Source organism: Stenella coeruleoalba (genome assembly GCF_951394435.1).
Source record: "Stenella coeruleoalba genome assembly, chromosome: 5".
In the NCBI taxonomy this organism is placed as follows: domain Eukaryota; kingdom Metazoa; phylum Chordata; class Mammalia; order Artiodactyla; family Delphinidae; genus Stenella; species Stenella coeruleoalba.
The window spans coordinates 12,571,978-12,590,087 of record NC_137150.1 but is presented as its reverse complement, the minus strand read 5'-3'; the positions used below and the strand labels follow the sequence as shown (position 1 = coordinate 12,590,087).

Sequence of the window (18,110 nt, the reverse complement as noted above, 5' to 3'; positions counted from 1 at the left end):
AATAAAATTAATAATTGAGATGTAGATAGTAATACCTTTTAGGTATATAGTTTATATCAGTTATTTATATTTGAAAAATCAATTTGGGTATAATTGATATTTATGTAGTAATTGTAGAATATAATTTATTCTGTTGGGCAGTTCTGTTTATGGATAAAATATAACCAGAGTAATTTTAATCTCATGAGATAGCTGATTAACTTGAGGAAGGTTATATTTCTGTCATTGAATTAGTTTATTGGAATAAAAATACATATATAAAGTAAAAGGAACTCAGTGTATAACAGCTGTTTTATTCACATTAGAAAATTAAAGAACAAAAAACAAAGAAAAAGGAAGAGCTGTTCTGTGATTATGAATAAGTAAACCAGAATATCTTTAAATAACTTAATTGGTATCACTTATTAATAAGACCTTTGCTTCCTCCCCCCAGATCAAAGATTCTAAATTGCCTGCATATAAGGATTTCTGTAAAAATCTACCATTCCCAACATACTTCCCTGATGGAGATGAAGAGGAGCTACCAGAAGATTTGTTTGATGAAGACTTGTGTCATCCTGGGGCACCTTCTATTACGTTTGCCTGACCTGGACATGACAGACTCCCACATGTCCTGTGAATTCTGATGAGCCAGAACAATAATATAACCAGGAATTATGTTTTCTTTTCTTAGTAACAACATACCACACTGGTTATCTTTGTCAAGGGCATAAATTTATCATTCATCCTCCAACTGAATTTCATTTAAAAAATTACCACATTAAGCAAACCCGTTAAGTAGATTGAATATGCCAAATTTAGATGGACCGGCAGTTTGCATATTAGTAAAATCTTTGTAATTTGTGGGCTTTGTCCTTTTTTTACTATGTATTTCTCAAGTTATCTTAAATGTTTATAAATTTAGCTTCTTTTACTAAAGACTTGTCTGTCTTTGTGAAAGGGTGGTTGTGGAACAGTGTCAAATCATATGGGGACTATGGTGTTACCTATTTAGGTAAAAGAAACTATTTCCTGAGTCCTAAAAAGAAAAAGGAATTGAGATTTTTATCTAGATTATAGAAATGTTTATGTCATAGTTAAAGGCCTGACACAATAAGATCATAAATTATGGGTCTTATTTACACTTCTGTTGGGAGGTATAGTTATTTTTTAGTTAGATCACTCAACTATAAGACAGGTGTAATTATTTTTCCTTTTTTTTCAGCCATGCCCTGCAGCATGCGGGATCTTAGTTCCCTGACCAGGGATCCAGTCTGCCCCCTGCAATGGAAGCTCAGAGTCTTAACCGCTGGAGCGCTGGGGAAGTCCTGTAATTATTTTTACTTGATGCCTTCGAAAAGGGATTTGAAATGGCCTGGGTGTACATTCAACAAACTTTTTTTTTTTTTTTTTTTTTTTTTTGTCTGAGTTGAGTCTCCATTGTGGCACATGGGCTTTCTCTGGTTGCAGCAAGCGGGGGCTACTCTTTGTTGTGGTGAGCAGGCTTCTCATTGCTGTGGCTTCTCTTGTTGCGGAGAATGGGCTCTAGGCGCGCAGGCTTCAGTAGTTTGGCATGCGGGCTCTAGAGTGCAGGCTCAGTAATTGCGGTACATGGGCTTAGTTGCTCTGCGGCATGTGGGATCTTCCCAGACCAGGGCTTGAATCCGTGTCTCCCGCATTGGCCAGCAGATTCTTTTTTTTTTTTTTTAACATCTTTATTGGAGTATAATTGCTTTACAATGGTGTGTTAGTTTCTGCTTTACAACAAAATGAATCAGTTATATATATATATACATATGTTCCCATATCTCTTCCCTCTTGCGTCTCCCTCCCTCCCACCCTCCCTGTCCCACCCCTCCAGGCGGTCACAAAGCACCGAGCTGATCTCCCTGTACTATGGGGCTGCTTCCCACTAGCTATCTACCTTACGTTTGGTAGTGTATATATGTCCATGCCTCTCTCTCACTTTGTCACAGCTTACCCTTCCCCCTCCCCATATCCTCAAGTCCATTCTCTAGTAGGTCTGTGTCTTTATTCCTGTTTTACCCCTAGGTTCTTCATGACATTTTTTTTTCTTAAATTCCATATATATGTGTTAGCATACAGTATTTGTCTCTCTCTTTCTGACTTAACTTCACTCTGTATGACGGACTCTAGGTCTATCCACCTCATTACAAATAGCTCAATTTCGTTTCTTTTTATGGCTGAGTAATATTCCATTGTATATATGTGCCACATCTTCTTTATCCATTCATCCGATGATGGACACTTAGGTTGTTTCCATCTCGGGGCTATTGTAAATAGAGCTTCAATGAACATTGTGGTGCATGACTCTTTTTGAATTATGGTTTTCTCAGGGTATATGCCCAGTAGTGGGATTGCTGGGTCATATGGTAGTTCTATTTGTAGTTTTTTAAGGAACCTCCATATTGTTCTCCACAGTGGCTGTATCAATTTACATTCCCACCAACAGTGCAAGAGGGTTCCCTTTTCTCCACACCCTCTCCAGCATTTATTGTTTCTAGATTTTTTGATGATGGCCATTCTGACTGGTGTGAGATGATATCTCATTGTAGTTTTGATTTGCATTTCTCTAATGATTAGTGATGTTGAGCATTCTTTCATGTGTTTGTTGGCAGTCTGTATATCTTCTTTGGAGAAATGTCTATTTAGGTCTTCTGCCCATTTTTGGATTGGGTTGTTTGTTTTTTTATTATTGAGCTGCATGAGCTGCTTATAAATTTTGGAGATTAATCCTTTGTCAGTTGCTTCATTTGCAAATATTTTCTCCCATTCTGAGGGTTGTCTTTTGGTCTTGTTTATGGTTTCCTTTGCTTGGCAGGCAGATTCTTAACCACTGTGCCACCAGGGAAGTCCCTCAACAAACTTATTAATCACTTATTACTCAAAATGTTAATAGCTCCTGGGTTTCTCTTCATTGTATGGAATGAAAATGTTTACTAATGGCTACTTATAACGGATAATTAAGCTTAAAAATGTTAAGTATAAGCAGGCCTCATTTAACTACTGGATTTCCTCTGGACCAGATTCCTGAGGATTCACAGAGTCTAACTTTTTAAACTCCAGGTATCTTCTGAGACTTGATTCACATGGCCACCCAAGAGACTTAATAACCACAGTGTTAGACCTTTTAATAACAAATCCATTAGTTATCAGGAAATCACACAAAAACCTAACAGTATTTTCCGGCCAACATTGCATTTCTTATTCTTAATTTTAAATCCAACTGTAGCCACATCTCTTTTAAAGTTTTCATTTATACTTCATCTCTTTTAATTAAAGACTTGTGACTTTAATGGTTCTGGTGACTGAATACAGCATCAATATACAAACATATAATAGCAATATTGGGAAATTCTATGGGAGGAAAGTGGATACCATCCACAACAGCAATTTTTTAAAAGGTTACCGAGGAAAAAAAGCCTGACAAATATTCTAAGGTCTTATTGGAGAAGATAAGATGTTATTGAAGGACATAAAAGATAACCAAGATAGTCTTCTCCATTTTTTAAGTTGTGAATGAAAAGATTCAATATTGTAAAGAATTCAGCAATCATATTTTTAAAATCTCAACAGGACTTACCATAGAACTGTTGAAACTGATTCTAAAATTGATATGAATGTGTAAATTCAAGAATAACCAAAACTTAAAATGGTACCCATTAGTTAGGTTTGCCCCATACTATGATTAGGGACTATTTATGTGTATTTAACTTTGAAATTCTGAATGCCGTATGCATCAATTCTGCTTTAATTAGCTGCATTTGACCAAAAGGTTTTAGTGAACTTATAGGTATGTCAAGGTTGCTGAAGTTATGGGAAGCAGCTGTTACCTTGCAAAACAAATGAACAGTTATTGCTGGGAGAACATAAACTCTTGTTTCTGAATAAGGTATTTGCAGAGGTTTGTATCAGGAGTCCCCAACCTCTTCTGCATGAAAAACTGTGTTTAATTGCCCAGAAGCCATTGATGGGGGGAATCATTACTCAGCAAGGATGCTTTACACAGTGCAGGAAAGGAACCATATCTGAAAGTAGCCAGATGACAGAAGGGGAGCCAGGACATATGGTGTTTTGAAGAAGGCAGGGAGTCCTCTCCACTAGAGAGCCTGCCCCAGACCCATCACCATCTTCCTCTAGAGTTTGTGTTACCAAGTCCAAGCTTGTGCTGCTCACCCCACGACAGGCCAGTAAATCAAGAGACAAGCTGTTGGGGCAAGGAAAGCCAGCAGACCAAGAAGATGGTGGACTCATATCCCAAAGAACCATCTTGTCTGAGTTAGAATTCAAGTTTCTTATATAATAAAATCAGAGGGAGTAAAGTCAAACATTTCCTGGTTCCAGCCAGCCTCCAGAGGGGATGTGTTAATTCACAGGTGGGCCTGGTCCAGATGTTTCCTGTGAGCTAAACAAAGGTATATTAGCTTAATGCTCATTACCTGGGAGGCAGGGTTCCCAGAGATGGGAAGTGCATATACTTTAAGCTTGTAGGCAACATCCCTTTAGTGATTAACTTGTAATAGAATACAAAGGTTCCTCCCTATTACAATTCCCCATTGCCAATGTCCATTCCACAGTCTTGTGGGGAAAGGGACAAAGACTGCTCTGGCTACTTCCTGCTGAACAGGGGCAATGAATATTCTTTAGAATCTTTAGCAGTAAAATCCTCTTTCCTTTTTTATCTACAACCATTTGAACCTGATGAAACTCCTTAGCACTTTGTTGTCTAATTTGTAATTGAACTTGGGGTTGGGGTTCAGTTCCAGTTCCCAATACATATACTAAGTTCCTGTGCTGTTTATTTGGAAAAAATTAAATAGGTTGACCCGTCTCCAGCCATAATGAAATTACCATTTACTTAAGTTCAATAGGCAGACCTGTTGGAGTCAAACTCAAGAACAGGGTTTAGTATAATGCCCAAAGTTTTAGCATAACTGGCAACTGCTAGGTCTTTCAGAGCATTTATAGATTCTCCTGCCTGGGCAGACACCTAGGATGAACTACAATACAGTATTTCAAAGGGGCTTAATTTAAGCCTGCTTCTGGGAGCCACTAATCCATAGCAGGGCAACTGACAAAGCCTTATCCCAAGTTAAGTTAGTATTCATTTTCTCAGTTTTTCCTGTCGATTGTGGTCTCCGGGATTAATGTAGTTCCAATGCCTTAAACCAAATCAGGGGATAATTTCCTTGAGGGCTTTAACTGATTAAAAAGTACTGATTTTAATGAACTCATTTACAAAACAGAAACACAGACTTAAAAAACCAAAGGGGAAAGGTTGGGGGGGGAGGGATAATTAGGAGTTTGGGATTATCATATACACACTAGTATATATAAAATAGATAATCAACAAGGACCTACTGTATAGCACAGGGAACTCAGTATTCTATAATAACCTATATGGGAAAAGAATCTGAAAAAGAATATATGTAACTGAATCACTTTGCTGTACACCTGAAACTAACACAACATTGTAAATCAACTATACTCCAATACAAAATAAAATAATTTTTAAAGTACTGATTTTAAAAACCAGTAATTTTAAACTGCCACACACAAAACCAGTGGTGGACAAAACAGTCTCCTTTCCTTCTGAAGTTTATACAATTCATTGTTATCATTAATCAGTCTTTTTACGAAGAGTTCTGAGACCATTATTCCACCACTGATTAAGACTAGAGTGGCAGGTATTGGAGATAATATTCATTTAGCCTCTGAGTTTTCTGGACAGACTTGGTGACCTTGCCAGCTCCAGCTGCCTTCTTTTCCACCACTTTAATGACACAGCAACTGTCTGTCTCATGCCATGAACAGTAAAACAACCCAGAGGAGGATAGAGAAACTCTCAACACATGAGGGCTTGCTAGGAACCGTATCAACAATAGCAGCATCACCAGATCAAAAATTTGGTGCCAGGACTTCCCTGGTGGCACAGTGGTTAAGAATCCACCTGCCAGTGCAGGGGTCATGGGTTCAATCCCTGGTCTGGGAAGATCCCACATGCCACAGAGCAACTAAGCCTGTACGCCACAACTTGAGCCCATAACACTGCAACTACTGAAGCCTGCACACCTAGAGCCCGTGCTCTGCAACAAGAGGAGCCACCCCAATGAGAAGCCTGTGCACTGCAGTGAAGAGTAGCCCCCACTCGCTGCAACTAGAGAAAGCCTGCACGCAGCAACGAAGCCCCAGTGCAGCCAAAAATTTAAAAAATAACAAATATAAAATAAAAACGAACTTGGGCCCATCTTCCAGCTTTTTCCCAGAATAATGATCAGTCTTCAGCTCAGCAAACTTGCAAGCAATGTGAGCTGTGTGACAGTCCAGGACAGGTTCATATCTAGCACTGATTTGGCCTGGATGGTTCAAGATAATCACTTGAGGTATGAAGCCAGCTGCTTCCATCTGTGGGTCAATTTTTCTGTCACCAGCCACATGGCCACAACGAACATCTTTGACAGACATGTTCTTGACATTGAAGGCCACACTGTCCCCAGAAAGGCCTTCACAAAAGCTTCATGGTACATTTCAACAGACTTTACTTCAGTTGTAACATTGACTGGAACAAAGGTGACCACCACGATAGGTTTGAAAACAGTCTCCACTCAACCCACAGGGACAGTACCAATACCACCAATATTGTAGATGTCCTGGAGGGGCAGACTCAAAGACTAGTCAGTTGGATGAGTTGGTGGCAGGATGCAATCCAGAGCAGCATGGTTCCACTGGCATTGCCATCTTTTGGGTGAATTTCCATCCCTTGAACCAAGGCATGTTAGCACTTGGCTCCAGCATGTTGTCACCATTCCAGCCAGAAATTGGCACCAATGCTCCTGTGTTGGGGTTGTAGCCAATTTTCTTAATGTAAGTGCTGACTTCCTTAACAATTTACTCATACCTCTTCTGGCTGTAGGGTGGCTCAGTGGAATCCATTTAATAGCAACACTTAGTTGTTTCACACCAAGAGTGTAAGCCAGAAGGGCATGCTCATGGGTCTGCCCATTCTTGGAGATACCTGCTTCAAATCCACCAGCATCAGCAGCAACAATGAGGACATCACGGTCAGACTGGGATGTACCTGGAAGCATGTTTTTGATATGCTACACACACATGCCTCTGTGTCCTGAGGCATCAGTAATAGTCATGTAGTACTTATGGTCTCGGATTCCCACAGGGAGATATCGATGGTGGTACCACACTCATATTCAGCTTTCAGTTTGTCCAAGACCCAGGCAATCCTCTTCAGAGACTTTTTCTGTCCAGGTGGGATTGCTTCCACCCATCCTGAAAAAAAGTGTCCACAAACACTAGCAGGTATCTGAAATTTCCTGTAGCTCAAGGCATTTGTGTCCAGTCGTTGGTGGCACAGATTCCTTTGTGTTGGGCCCCAATCTGGGAAGGTCCAACAGCAGTCTTTGGGTTGTTTTTAGCACGAATCATGCAATTCTGAGTGACTCACTGTATGGTCTTCTATAGGTTATGCCCCATTATATATATTTGGATCCATTGTAAGGTGGCATCTCTCCTGTAATGGGTACTAATATGAATGTGCTGCAGCACAGGGTCCAAGCTCACCTTAGGAATTAAAACAATTGTGCACTACATTTCCAGCCAGGCAAGGTGCGATCCAAGTGAAACCCTACTCCTCGACCCTCTCTTTGTCCTTTTCTGAATATACTGGATGGTATTTTGACAAGTCAGTCTGTGGGAGAAGTGATCCTCTTACCTCAGAGGATATTGCTTTAGGTTACGTGTCCCAGCGTCCCTTTTTAAGGGGATGTCTATTGGCCATGTGTTTTCGGCCTTCCCTGGGGTGCTGTTAGCACACACTCTGGTCTTACCTTTTCATAGACCTGGGATGGGGGCAGGGGAAGAGAGCTCTGTCTCCTGGGGTTTTCATGAGCACCATCTGTAGGGTTAAAGATGTTCTCGTGGAACTCTGATGTCAAGCTGTTCTGAAGAAAAACTTAAGGGTGAAAGCTCATTGTTTCTCCCCCGGTAGGGGCTTACCTCTCTTCCATTTACTCCCCTTTCAGGAATCCAGTGCCAAAAAAGTGGCATTTTGTTTTACATCTTCATTCTTCTGTTGCTGTTCCCTGTTGAACACTTTAAAAACAACATCTACCCATTGAGAAGGATTCATTCCAAATGCACCATCTAATCTTCACAACTTCCTCCCAATATCTGAGACACTTTGCCCAAAATAGATCAAATTTATCCTTCTAATATTTTCAGGGGCCTCAGGATCTACATTAGTATAATGTCTGTAGGCTTGATACATCTTTTCCAAAAATTCAGAGGGATTTGTTTTTTTGCTGAATTTCTTGAATTTGGTTTGAACTATTTTGCTTTGGTTCCCCTTTTCAAAGCCCTGCCCAGATGCACTAATAAGTAGTAGTATAAATAAGGGCATTCCTCCCTCATCGGGGTCCCATTTTAGTTCAGCTGTGGGTGATACCAAGTGGGCTTCAGTTATAGAGGACCCTCCTTATGAAGGAGGGTTGCAATCTTTCCAGTTAAAGAAGTCTGAGAAACACAGCTGACTGATCATTTGCATTTAGTCCCCACATGAGATAAAGGTGTAACGGAAATTGCCCTGCCCTGGGAGGGGCCCAAACTGGGTGCCCTGTCAGGTCTTAGATGGCGGTACTAGACCAAATCCCTGTGCCCCAGGAACTAACACAGGATTTTCTAATTGATCCCTATAAGGAGGGGCAGTTCTGAGCCCCAGTGTCAGGAATTGGGGTTGGATAGGAAGGGAAAGTAGTGGAAGGGGTGGATATATTGGCATAACAGCTGGAGGAGTTAAGGTTTTTTATCTTCCCCCCAGAATTAGACTTTTAAATTGAAGTATAATAGATTTTTTTTAATTGTATTTATTTATTTATTTGGCCACTTTGGGTCTTCGTTGCTGCACACAGGCTTTTCTCTAGTTGCGGAGAGCAGGGGCAACTCTTCATAGTGGTGTGTGGGCTTCTCATTGCGGTGGCTTCTCTTGTTGCAAAGCACAGGGTCTAGTCGCACAGGCTTCAGTAGTTGTGGCACACGGGCTCAGTAGTTGTGGCTCGCGGGCTCTAGAGTGCAGGCTCAGTAGTTGTGGCGCACAGGCTTAGTTGCTCCGTGGCATGTGGGATCTTCCCAGACCAGGGCTTGAACCCATGTTCCCTGCATTGGCAGGTGAATTCTTAACCACTGCACCACCAGGGAAGTCTGAAATATAGTTGATTTACAGTGTTTTGTTACTTTCAGGTGTATAGCAAAGTGATTCAGTTATACTGTATATACATATATATATATATATATTCTTTTTCAGATTCTTTTCTCTTATAGGTTATCAGAAAATATTGAGTATACTTCCCTGTGCTATACAGTAGAACCTTGTTGTTTATCTATTTTGTATATAGTAGTGTGTATATGTTAATCCCAAACTCCTAATTTATCCCTCCCCCTCCTTTCCCTTTTGGTGACCATAAGTTTGTTTTCTATGTCTTTGGGTCTATTTCTGTTTTGAATATAAGTTCATTTGTATCATTTCTTCTTGGATTCCACATATAAGTGATATCATATGATATTTGTCTTTCCCTGACTTACTTCACTTAGTATGATAATCTCTAGGTCCATCCATGGTGCTGCAAATGGTGCTGCGATCCCACTCCTTGGCATATATCTGGACAAAACTCTAATTCGAAAAGATACATGCACCCCAATGTTCACTGCAGCACTATTTACAATAGCCAAGACATGGAAGCAACCTAAGCGTCCATTGACAGGTGAATGGATAAAGATGTGTTTTATATATATATATATATATATATATATAAACACACACACAGTAGAATATTACTCAGCCATTAAAAAAGAATGGAGGAATTAAGATTTGAAGCAACATATTCTCACTCTCATTCTCTTCCTTTTCTTATTTTCCTTGATATAATAGCGCAAATGCTTGCTCATAAAGGATTTCATCATTCTTCCCTGCTTCTTCACAGAATAGCCATAAATAGTAATTGATCATCTCTAACCTTTAAAGGATGACTTTTTGCCTTGGCATCAACCAAACAGGGAGAATTCTGGGCTGAGGGTTTTGGCGATTTTAGGAACCAAGTGGAATCTTTTTCTCTTCTCCCTAGGAATGTCCCACAGACACGCCATTCCCCCTCCCCCATTCCTTTTCTCCATTTGACATCAGTAAAAGTTTTAAATATCACAAAATTTGACTGTAAATGAAGAAACAATACCAAACAAAATGAAGTGAAAAACTCAGAGGACAAACAGTAAATCCTAAATAAACCCTCAAGTTTGGTCTTGGAATTTTACATATACAATGACACAGGAGACCATAAATGATGTAATTAACACAGCAAGGGTAGCAGTGCATGGTGCACAGGGTCCCAAGATAACCCTGACTAAACCCCCTGTGGAGATCCGGACAGGTACAGTGGCCACACATTTTTACAGTAAAATATTATCTTCTTCTCACTCGTGCGTTCATGGCTGTAATCAGATCACTTATCCACAACCTACCTCAGAGGACTTTCTTTAAGGGATATTTAAAACATTCCCCATTTTTAAAGACAGAAATTCAAGACAAAACACAAATGGCACATATAAATGCTAGCATCCAAAGAAGCAAACAAACCAGTTCACAAATTGAGTAAAAGTCCAACAAGTCTTTCCTCTCTCCAACAGGGTACCCTAAGCAAAGGTATTTTAGCTTAATGCTCATTACCTGGGAGGCAGGGTTCCCAAAGATGGACCATTATGTATAATTTAAGCTTATAGGCAACATCCCTTTAGTGATTAACTTACAATACAATACAAAGGTTCTTTCCCATTACATCTGCAGATGGACTGTGTGTCTGCATTTGAGTTTGAAGGAGAAATTTTCTGATCACCTTTTAGGATCACAAGTGTGAGCCCTGTCACTTAGAGCCAGACAGGGAGCAGACAATCCACTTTACCCCCGCTCCCCACCACCAGCACCTTGTACAGCTCCCTATTTTTGAAGAGGATCAGGACCCCGTTCCCGCAAACTTTTTCAGTGGCCCAGAAGAAGTGACCTGACTTCTACTGAGCCAGGTGGGAAAGGAGGATGCCTTCTCTATGCTTACAGGGTACAAAAGCCAAAGTCTGCCTGGTCCAACAGGCACTAAGCAAAACACCTGTGATTTGCTAAGAATCTTAGGTCACTTTCTGGCTCCAGCTCTTGTCATCAAATATTTAACTCGAGGAAAATGGAACTCTGCCTACAATGGATAAGCAGTACATGGTCTGGACATGGGTCACTCACCTTTCTGTTTGGAGCCCATGCAATACTAGTGGCTGACTCCTGAGCTGTGTTGGCAGATGGAAAGGCATGGAGTTCAAATGGGCTTGAACTTGATCCACTGTTTTAGATTTTGTCTTGAAATGAGGAAATTTTTGTAAACAACCTTCATTCAGTTTAGACATTTCTTCCAGTCTTAGTTGGTATTAGCTATTAGTTATAAAATAGGTAAATATTGGGCCTCATATAAATTCTGTAGGGGCCTCAGTGAGGCCAACTGGTCAAGACATACCTGCTTCAGCACTATTCACAATAGCCAAGACATGGAAACAACCCAAATATCCATCAACAGATGAATGGAGAAAGAAGATGTTTTACACACACACACACACACACACACACACACACACACACACACACAATGGAATATTACTCAGCCATAAAAAAGAATGAAATAATGCCATTTGCAGCAACATGGATGGACCTAGAGATTATCATACTAAGTGAAGTAAGTCAGGCAGAAAAACAAATATCACATGATATCACTTATATGTGGAATCTAAAATGTAACACAAACGAACTTATCTACGAAACAGAAACAGACTCACAGACATAGAGAACAGACTGTGGTTGCCAAGGGAGAGGAGCTGCATGGGAGGGCTGGATTGGGAGTTTGGGATTAGCAGATGCAAACTAGTATATACAGAATGGTTAAACAACAAGGTCCTACAGTATAGCACAAGGAACTACATTCATTACCCTGTGATAAACCATAATGGAAAAGAGTATATATATATATATATATATATATATCTGAATCATGTTTTTGTACAGCAGAAATTAACACAACATTGTAAATCAACTATACAATAAAATACACTTTAAAAAAAAATGCCCATTAGTGCCCACATTGGCTGAAGGTCACTGCTTTGGAAGTCCCCCTACTCTTGCAGGAAGTATGGCAGGAGAATGGGCTGGTGGTGCTTATCTTGCTTCTATAAATTGTTTCATAATGGAGTGTTCTTGTGATGATGTGGGGCACATTGCTGATACCAGTGTTACTGAAATGTTGTCCCCAGAGCATGTAAACACGGACAGACAGAAGTAGGTCTCGTGCTATGAGGCCCCCTTGGGCAAACGTCTTTAGGAGCTTCCTTGTCACATGTCACTTGGTGGCTACCTGTCTTCTGTACAGGAACTGGTTCTTCACAGAAGAGTTACTTGACTAATGATGAAAGAAGTTTCCCCTGCTTTCAGAAATTTTCTATCAAGTTGACTTCATTGTAACCAGAGACATTTCTCCTTCAGTTTCCAGTGTTATTGCTGTATCTGCTATAAAGTCACATCTGCCAGCTTCCAGTCGTAATTCCTGAGGACTAGTGGGAACTGAGCCCCAGAAACAACAAAGCATGCAGTACAAGACAGCTGCCATCAACATCCTGCCTCTAGCGACTGCCCAGGATTCCCTGAAGTGAGAGGACCCAATTGAAGTGTCATCGTCCCCTCCGGAAAACAGCCAGAGTCCTGCGTGTGCATGGTTGCGAGCCTCCATCCCATTATTTGCTTTTCTGCTTTTAAATGTTGTTTCCAAAGAACTTACAGCAGTCCCTGCCATGCATTGTTTTTCATTCTTTTTAGATTAATGAGGTGACCTGCTCAAGTTAGATGAGCCAAATTAATCTCAATGAATGCAACCCATAACACCATAAAAGCAAATAAGTGACTTTAACTCTGCTTGCCAAAGAATCTTTTTGGCATGGAGACGCCTAATTTTTCCTTCCTAACATTTGACAGGAAGAGTGAAAGTGACAGTTGTGATCTTGATTCTCTTAAAGCAGACTTTTTATGAGCATCGAGTATGTGTCAGGGCATTTAGAAAATTTGTTGTTGTTTTTAAAGAGAAAGGATAAGATATCCATCAAGTTCGGCACTGCATTGAATTTGCTTTATTTGAGAAGGAAGTAACTGCATCACAAAAGTCCTAACAGATATTAATGGGACTCTGTCAGAATGAATAATAATATTCATTGGGCATCCAACATAAATGTCCTTGTCTAAAATGGTATGTTGAGATGATGAAGCAAAGATGACAAAAGAACTGTAGGCTGACTGTCCTTTTTTTTCTGCTAACTGTAGAAACAATGAACGTGATGCTTTACCTCACAAAGGAGTACTGGTGATTGTAAGGAGGGGGCCCCTTCCCTCCTCCAACAGAGAGTTTTACCAGCTGCCAATAACAGCCAGCCTGCTGCTAAAATGTCACCGTAAGGGACACAATTGAGGTTACAGTATCCACAGAGGACATGGATAATTAGGAAAACATGAGTCAAAGCAGAGGAAGTAGGCAAAGAAAAAAGAACTGATGAAAAGAAAGTAAATAAGGAAAAGATCTATTCTATAAAAACTCTAGACTTTTTTCAACCTGGAAAATTAGAACCGGCAGCATCTCTTGCTTACATCACCTTGCTTACATGGTTCCTTTCTCTAGTCAGTAACCACGAGGATGCCTTTGCCATGGGAACAATATTGTGATTTAATGACCCAAAGCCCTTTGTTGAATACCATTTCCCATAAAGAGAGAGGCTCAAGGTTCTGTGGCCCAGGAGCCATTGAGATGTGCATTTATGAGGAGGTCCATCCAAACTACGTCAAACACAGGAAATTCTCACCGTGGTTTACAAAGGCAAGTTTTACCCTCACCTGACACAGTGCTTGTTAACCTTGGCTGCAACTTAGAACCATGCAGGTTGCTTTTAAAACCTAAGTCCAGTATCCTCAGAATCTCTGGAGCTGGTTCCCAGATGTCAGTGTTTCTTAAAGCTCAGTGAAGGTTCAGAACCACTGGCCTGAAACAGCATGGTGTACAGATGGGCAAGTCATGTAGGGCACCTGGGTCAGTTATTTGGGAACCTCCCTAGAGCAATTCACATGGGAGAAAATTTTATTAAATTGTAATAATAATGTGTATATGTGCATAGTACTACTTTATATTATAAAGTGTTTTTATGTCCTTGTGAGAGTGCCCCCTGGGAAAATGCTTCACATCTTGTAAAACTACACAAATGTTAGATGTAATCAGCCTGGGACTTCCCTGGCAGTCCAGTGCGTAAGGCTCTGTGATTCCACTGCAGGGGGCAAGGGTTTGATCCCTGATTGGGGAATTAAGATCCCTCATGCCGCATGGTCAAAAAAAAAAAAAAGGAAGAAGTAATCAGCCTGTGTGATCACTGAGGAAATGGGCAGAATAAGAGGCCTGGGACTCGGTCAGTTCTCACCAAACAAGTGGCTGGCAGACCTTTTACCAAAATTGGGTCCCTGACTTTCCTGTGTCCTCTCTACAACAACTTGGGAGTCAGAATTATCTTTGAAGATCTCCCTAAAAGATTGATATATTTGGGTTCCTCTATTATGAACTGTGATTTAGCCTCATGTACAAACATGTATTAAAAATTGCTCTAAGTTGCCTTAGAAATATGTTGCTTTAGTATCTCCATGATAAGATCACAAGTGAAACAAACTCAATTTTAGCTCCTCTGAAGTTTTCAAAGTTTGTTATTGTTGTTGTAATATTTGCAATTGTATTTTTTTTCACTTGTCCTGCACGTGCAGCAAGTATCAGAGGTTTAGGGGAAACTACTGAGAGGAAAAATGGAAAGTGGAGAAAACTTTATCTATTAACTTAGTTTCTTTGGATGCAAATTGGGATAGATGAAGACTGTTCTTCTCCTGGCTGAATGCTTTAGAAGAACCTAGAGAAGCTGCTGTGGAGCTGTAGGGTCTCTAGTGGGGGTGAAGCTGACTTACTGATCATTGAGTCTCCCTCTCAGGCCTCATCAGGGCCCCTCTCCCTCAGGACTTGAAGGTAATAACCGCATGACAGTTATTGAAACCCCCCCAACTGTCAGATGTTTTACCCACAGTCTCTCATTTAATCCTCAGCCACCCTGTGAGTCAGTTGGTTATCATCTCTACAGATGAGGAAATTGCAACTCAGAGATTATGTGACATCTCCAAGTCAAATATCCAGTGAATGGTCAAGCTGGGTGAGAACTGAAGGTCGTGCCCCTCTAGACTCCTGGTCACACATTCTGGGCAGGGCCCCAGCTTCCTAACTGTTCTGGTAGAGAGCCCTCTCTTCAGCTGTGGGGAAACAGGAGCCCCCTTCCCCAGGGCACATCTGTAGATGTGGTTTAGACAATTTTCTGGGAGGCAGTTTCTCCCAAGTCTGCAGAAGAAAAGGTAGGTGTCATGTCCCTTAAATTCACCACTTCTCACCTCTTCTCCCATCACCTGAGATGGGAAGGGAGTGGAAAGAAGACTGGTTTGCCAGAGCCAGGCCTGATGAGAACTGGATGGGAGTGAGTGTGAGAGGAAGGGCTGGCCTTGGGTGTGGGATCACCTACCACCAGACTGGGGAACTCTGGTTGATGTCACTTGTACTTACAACCAAGTGAAACTGCTCTATTGGCAGGGCTAACTCAGCTTCCCATCCAGAGCAAGAGGACCAAGTATGTATTTGAGGGGTCAGGTGCTAATAGTGGTGAATAGAAAGTAAGGATGAAAACATCTGCCCTTCACTCCACGTTACAAGTCTAAATAGTTATATTACCCTGTTGGACAACTCCATAGTTATTGTTTTAACCTGAGCAAGGGTCTTAAGCATGACTAGTAGATATTGATTAGACTTGCAAATAGATTTAGGCAGTAAAACAGTAGGAGACTTAAAAAAATCCTCAGTTTCCAGAATATCAAAGAAGTCATACCAGCTAAAACTGCTGAACCAACTTCTTTAAAAATAAGCATTGATTCAAAATGTAATAGAATAGTGAACTCTTGCATCTTTTTAAGGACGTTGTCTCAATTTTCTCTCCATCTAATGAGGTGGGAAGGAGCATTGGACAAGACAGGTAGTCACTCTTGGACTCTGTGCCTCTTCATGGATGGGAGGCCTATGAAGAATGTCTGTGGATTAGTCATTTCTTCCATTTATGTGGTAAGTTAGGCTGACCTAATTATCAAACACAGAAGGTCAACGATCATGCCAACTTTGAGACATTGTCTAGTGACCCTTCTATTTCACCATCAGTCAGAAAAGTGCCTGGGCTTTTTAGGACCTTGGTGCTCCCAGGCATGGCGATCCCACCATTTCTTATTTGCTCATCTCTGTGTTTAATTATTGGTCTGGCCACAGTGAGGGGGTGTGATTCCTCTTTGTTACCTCCTGAACTGTTTGTTTGTTGATTCTACATTGAGCCAGGGATGTTTCCTAGTCTCACTGAAATTAGAGAGACATTCAGAGAACCCACTGACTGAATAAATAAAAATTAGGGAAAAATCATTATGGGTCAATCATCCAGTTGGATTTTAAGAGAACATGAAAGAAAAGGAGTAACTGATTTTTAAAACTTAAACTGTATTATAAAAGTAATACTTGTTTATTATATAAGTTTAGAAAAAAAAGAAAAACACTTCATGATCCCACCTTGTAGAGTTACTAAGACTGTTAACATCTTCTAGAACTTCTGTGCCTATGCATGTGTATGTTTCTATAGGATTATACTGTACATGCTGTTTCATAGTCTTTTTCCGTTGGTAATATATCCTTCAGTGTCTTAAAGTTTAGGGGGTTTTTCAGTTGGAAACAGGCTATGATGGGCATCTTTATAGCTAAACCTTTGTGGACATCATTAATTATTCTTAAGTAAATTACTGAAAAGGAAATGACTGGATCAAAGGATATGGAATACCTAATTGCCCCTCAGAAAGACTGTACCAAGTTACATGTGTTCAAAATCTCCTCTATTTAAGACAAGAGTAGCTGGGCTCTCCCTGAGAGGTGTGCACAGGCTTCCTCCTCCACTTACCAGTAATTCCTCCCCTGCTTCCAACTGAGGATATCGCTGTTTTTCTTTCCTTTAACAAGTTCCTGAGGGGTCAATGCTCACCCTTCCCTTATTTCCCTTTTCTGTCTCCACTCCTAGGACTGGATTTGTCACCCCAGTGAGCCAAGCAAGGACCCTTAATACCACCTTGGAATTCCCAGGATCTCAGAGAAGAGCTAATGCCCTGGGTAAAATTATTAGGCCATTATGTGGAAAGCAGGAAGGAACGCAAAAGCACATATGACTCTAGCTTGTGGGTATTGGATGGGTTCAAGTATCTTCATCAGGACCAGTCCACAGCCCTGGGAAGAGTGGGCTGTAACATGGCAAGGGAGGAAGGAGGCTGACTCCACATGGCCTGCCTGGTAGGAGGTGGTGATTCGGCTGGCAGGAGGGGAATGGTATTAACATTGACACCATAGCTGTGTCTGTCTCCAGTAAACCATTTCTGTGAGGGCAAGAGAAGGCTGGTGTTGTCACAGCCCTTACTGCTGAGGACACTGTCCATGTTCCTTATACCAGGGGCTGCACAACTCAATCCTCTCAGGGAGTAATGTCAGGAAGAGCTGTCTTTCCTCTGAAAAAGAGTATGATTCATTGACTCAGATAAAGAAAGGTATTTAATCCTACCTGCCTCCTTGAAAGCAAAGTAAAAGGGAACCAACTATTCTTAGTCTCATTTCTGGTGTAATCATCTCTCCTCACTCCATCTTTCCTATCTGTGTTGCCTGCAAAGAATATTTAGGTCTGTATTTCCAGGTATATATGGTCCTACAGTGTATGTGCTTTTATAATAAGTCACACCACCTCTCACAGGGAAGGAAGGAAAGCGGGGAGGTAGGAAGGGAAGGAGGTCCCCTGGAGGATTTTCTGAGTGGCAGATTTGAAACTTAACTGTGAGTCTTGAGTTCCACTTTAATTTACTTAAATACGGAAAGGAATTTATTCCCTTCCATTTATCC

General features: G+C 40.9%; 1 protein-coding gene and 1 pseudogene across 5 annotated transcripts in view; one reads left to right on the top strand and one right to left on the bottom strand.

The window, feature by feature from the left end:
* The window catches only part of MRPL3 (mitochondrial ribosomal protein L3), a 59,722-nt gene extending 43,614 nt beyond the window's left edge, over positions 1-16,108 (top strand). The window contains exons 10-11 of one of the 4 annotated variants that reach the window (XR_013828537.1): positions 434-1,309; positions 12,575-16,108. Coding sequence is in view for 1 of the 4 variants with exons in the window: in XM_079922925.1 (XP_079779051.1) it covers positions 434-586 (153 nt within the window). In the remaining 3 variants the exon portion in view is untranslated. Of the gene's footprint in view, positions 1-433; positions 2,235-12,461 lie in introns of those variants that run through there. The other 3 variants (XR_013828538.1, XR_013828539.1, XM_079922925.1) reach the window with 3 other exon arrangements.
* LOC307187071 (elongation factor 1-alpha 1-like) lies at positions 5,373-11,309 on the bottom strand (annotated as a pseudogene). The gene is made up of 3 exons: positions 11,291-11,309; positions 6,235-7,392; positions 5,373-5,902 (listed from the first exon to the last, which is right to left on the bottom strand). The product of its transcript is annotated as an elongation factor 1-alpha 1-like (transcript).
* Positions 16,109-18,110: the final 2,002 nt, after the last annotated feature.